The following is a 4355-nucleotide window of genomic DNA, read 5'->3' as shown; positions in this document are numbered from 1 at the left end:
GGCTCTTGGCACGTCCATTGGTGGAACTGGGACTGAGCTGACCCTCACTTCAGGACCCCCAGCTCTAGGACTGAGGAGTTCCTGAGGGCTGCTCTGGGCTGTAGGCTGTCTGCAAAAATTGCACCACTCTCCTAGGGACTTTTGTGCCCCAGAGAGGAGCCCCATGCAGAAGAGATCTCAGCACTGAGACCCTGGCAATGCCGCTGATCGCCCGTGTCTGTGGGCAGCTGCAATGAGCCCTGTGTGTCCCTGGCTGGGAGAAGGAAGCTGAGATCCTCTTTGGGTAGGATGAGACACCACAGGAGGGCTTTGGATCTCTGCCCTGAGAGACTGGATTCCTCAGAGCTCTACAGGGTCCAGTTTATTCTACGGGCAACACCAGGGTGTGATCACAGAGTGCCCAGCACAGGACATCTGACATCAGGGCTGATGGACAGAGCAGCTCTCCCCACTCTGCAATCAGGGGAAGGTTTCACTGGCACTGCTGCAGCAGTGACAGGGAGTTCTGACAGAAGAAACACTCCTCAAGTAGAGTCAGGAGAAAACCAAAGCTCCAAAGCTCTGCTCTGCCCACGGGTAAAACTGGAGTGACAGTGCTGAAAAGCTCATTCCTATCCAAAGGGGATTTAGTCTGAGATCACACCATCCTTCTATTTACTGACTGCTGCCAGGCAGGACTGAGTTCTCGAGACCCCACAGCAGACCCTTCTCCCCGCAGTGGAACACTCAAGCCAGCACAAAGCAGACCTCCCAAGAGGGACCTGACAAAAGTCTTCCTGAATACAGAGAGTCAATATGAGGGTATTCAATAAGAATTTGAAGAGGTTTTCTTTAAAGAAGAGTTCCCTGAATTCTCACTGTGCCTTTTCCTCCTTGGACAGGTCTCTACAGTTCACAGCAGCAGATGCCCAACAGCAGCTCCATCAGCCAGTTCCTCCTCCTGCCCTTTGCAGACACACGGGAGCTGCAGCTCCTGCACTTCTGGCTCTTCCTGGGCATCTACCTGGCTGCTCTCCTGGGCAATGGCCTCATCATCATCACCATAGCCTGTGACCATCACCTCCACACTCCCATGTACTTCTTCCTCCTCAACCTCTCTGTACTTGACTTTAGCTGCATCTCCACCACTGTTCCCAAATCCATGGCCAATTCCTTGTGGGACACCAGGGCCATTTCCTACACAGGATGTGTGGCTCAACTCTTTTTCTTTGTATTTTTCATCGCAACAGAGCTCTGTCTCCTCACTGTCATGGCCTATGACCGCTATGTTGCCATCTGCCACCCCCTGCACTATGGGACCCTCCTGGGCAGCAGAGCTTGTGTCCAGATGGCAGCAGCTGCCTGGGGCAGTGGGTTTCTCTATTCTGTGCTGCACACAGCCAATACATTTTCACTGCCCCTCTGCCATGGCAATGCCCTTGACCAGTTCTTCTGTGAAATCCCCCAGATCCTCAAGCTCTCCTGCTCAGATGCCTACCTCAGGGAAACTGGAGTCCTTGTCGTCAGTGTCTGTTTGGGTTTTGGGTGTTTTGTGTTCATTTTGGTGTCCTATGTACAGATCTTCAGGGCTGTGCTGAGGATCCCCTCGCAGCAGGGACGGCACAAAGCCTTTTCCACCTGCCTCCCTCACTTGGCTGTGGTCTCCCTGTTTATTATCACTGGTGTGTTTACCTACCTGAAGCCCCCCTCCATCTCCTCCCTATTTTTGGACATGGTATTTTCATTTCTTTACTCGGTGTTTCCACCAGCAGTGAACCCCCTCATCTACAGCATGAGGAACCAGGAGCTCAAGGATGCTATGTGGAAACTGATGAGTGGATGTTCCTGTGCAGCAATAAACTGCTCATCTTCCATTTATTGTTGGCCATGCAAGTCACTTTAGGAGCAGTCTGTATTTAGTATGGATTTCAGTTGTTCGATTTAATTTTTTCTCCTTATTTTTCTGAGATACGATAACATGGTTCACATTCATCACATTCCTTCTGCAGTATCTCCAGGTCTTGTTCTACTGAGAAAATGAATAATGAAAAGCTGCGTTCCCTTTGCACCATGTCTGCATACCAAGGGACAGAATTTTTCCTTCTTTATTTTCCTTTTTCAAAAACACATTTACAAGAACTTTTTCATCAGCTTAATCACATGAGCATTGTCTGAATTGGCAATGCTTTCCCACCATGGCTGAACGGGATTTTCCAGGATTAGTATCCATGGCAGTGGAAGAAATTCCTTCCCCTTTACCTCCATTACTGACAGACTGTCTCTGTCATGTCCTTCATCATTCAGGTGTTTACACCTCTCTGATTCAGCAGCTATGCCTAAGGACATCTTCTCAATAGACTAAATAGACCTATGCACTTCACTTTTCTCAACAGGATTCCACGTTTGCTTGCTCTTTGGTCATTCAGATGGAAGTTAACTATCCAGAGTCTTCTCTGTGCTTCAGAGAGTTGGAAAATATTCTTACTTTCAGAAGACTAATGGACCAGTCAGTGTGTTGACAAGTGACCTTTCTTTGTATGCACTTCACTTTTTTCACAGGTTTCCACTTCTTCTTGCTCTTTGGTCATTCAGAAGCCACTCAATGCTCTGGTTTCTGCTTTGAGCTTAAGAAAGATGGAAAACATCCCATCTTTCAGAAGTCTAGTGAACTGTTCTGTAACAAGTTAAATGTATTGATAAGTGTCCTTTCAATGTATCTGATTCAAACTGTTCTGGGAGAGAATCTCCTCTGAAAGCTGACCCCCTTCACATTCTGCTTGGCCGTAGCAGGCAGCTGAGGAGAGAGATGTCATGGGTATTAAACTGTGTCATGTTTAACTGCTGTTTCTTGTCAGAGAAATCTGTCCGTGCCTGTGAGCACAGATGATGGGAGGAAATGTGTTGGGAGTCCCAGGAGGCCAGTGAGGGAACTGCTGGGCTTGGGGAAAAGCAAGGTTCTCTAAACAGGGTTTTACCTCAACAGACTGCTTCTCCTGCCTGTCCAGGTCTCCTTAGGAGACCTCTGCCCCAGCACCCAATCCAGCATGCTGCTGAACTTTCTTCCATGATCTGAGATGTGACAGAATCATTTTTTCCTATGAAAAAATCCTGCATTGTGAAACTCCTTTGAAATTTTCATCACTCAAATAAAACGTCTACAATTTGTTATACAAGGTCTATTTTTTTTAAAGGAAATGACTTGAAGAGCCATGCTTGTAAGGGATTTCTGTGTGATTAATGAGCCCCATGGTGTGTTTTCTTCTGAGTCCACAGACCACAGAGTCCAAGAGGAGAGTGAAGAAACCTCTCCAGATGTCCAAGTCAGGAGTAATGCCCAAAGTACCTTGAAGCATTAACAAGCCCCACTGGGAGCCATTACTGACAAAGCCTCCCCATGGGCTCCTTAGAGCAGACAACTGGAGGCCATGAGGACAAACACAGGCAAAACACAGGCATCTCTGATGCTGAGGACACCCTGGCTTGGTCTGATGAAGCAGAAAAGACAAGTGCTGAACCCCAGGCCCTGGGCAGGGACATCCTGACCTTCACCTGGTTCTCAGGGCTCTTCCTTGGAATGTGGGGTGTGATTCCAAGGGACAGACAGGGGTATGGTACATGGAGTACTCCCCTGGGGTGGGTGCAAGGAGGCAATGATGCTCCATGGCTGTCAGGACAATGTGTCTCCTCTGAGGCCTCTGTGGCAGGGATATCAGCTCTAGTCAAGGAGTCAAAGGCCTGGCTGGCACCTGTGGCCATCTGCACCATTGCCCATTCCACACTGCCCACGCCTGTGCTGTTTGCCTGCAGGCTGCAGGCACCCAACCCCCTTCCCCACCTTGATCTCACTCCATGATGTCCCTGCCTGTTCTGCTGTCTCTGCCTCCTCACCAGCTGTTCCCACAAACACAAAGCCACCAGCTCATCCACACTTCCTCCAAGTGACTTTTATCACCACAGCACTGCCCTCATAGTGACACTTCTTTATCCTCATGGCAACTCTGACCTTAAAAGCTGCAGTTTCACATGGACTTCCTTTCTTATGTTCTTTAAATGTAGCACAAGAGGGCTTCCCTCAGCCTCCCCTTCCCCAGGCTAAAGAAGTCTAGGTTCTTCAGCCTCTTCACACAAGACCTATAGCCATATCTGGCCAGACTTTTATCTGAGAACATGACAGTTCCTCCCCTTCCTCCAGACCAGGGAGCCCCACACTGGGGCTGACTGCTCCAGAGTTGGCCTCACCAGTGCTGAGTCCAGATGGACTCATAATTCTCAAATCCCAGAACCTTGCATCCCTAAAACTCAAGGTGGGAAATGGGGGAGTAAATCCCCCCCCCCCCAATGTAAGAGCAGAGCAAGTCCGAGACCACCTCAGGAGA

At 49.1% G+C, this 4355-nt stretch overlaps 1 protein-coding gene across 1 annotated transcript; it reads left to right on the top strand.

Moving 5' to 3' along the window:
• Window positions 1–904: 904 nt before the first annotated feature.
• Window positions 905–1882, top strand: LOC311200843 (olfactory receptor 14C36-like; the record flags this gene model as incomplete). Its single annotated transcript, XM_084275148.1, has 1 exon — window positions 905–1882. The coding sequence occupies one exon, from the start codon at window positions 905–907 to the stop codon at window positions 1880–1882; it is 978 nt and encodes a 325-aa protein (XP_084131274.1).
• Between the last annotated feature and the right edge of the window lie 2473 nt (window positions 1883–4355).

This window comes from Gallinula chloropus (genome assembly GCF_964237585.1).
Source record: "Gallinula chloropus genome assembly, chromosome: 25".
Taxonomy (NCBI): domain Eukaryota; kingdom Metazoa; phylum Chordata; class Aves; order Gruiformes; family Rallidae; genus Gallinula; species Gallinula chloropus.
This window is presented reverse-complemented; position numbering and strand designations above follow the sequence as displayed.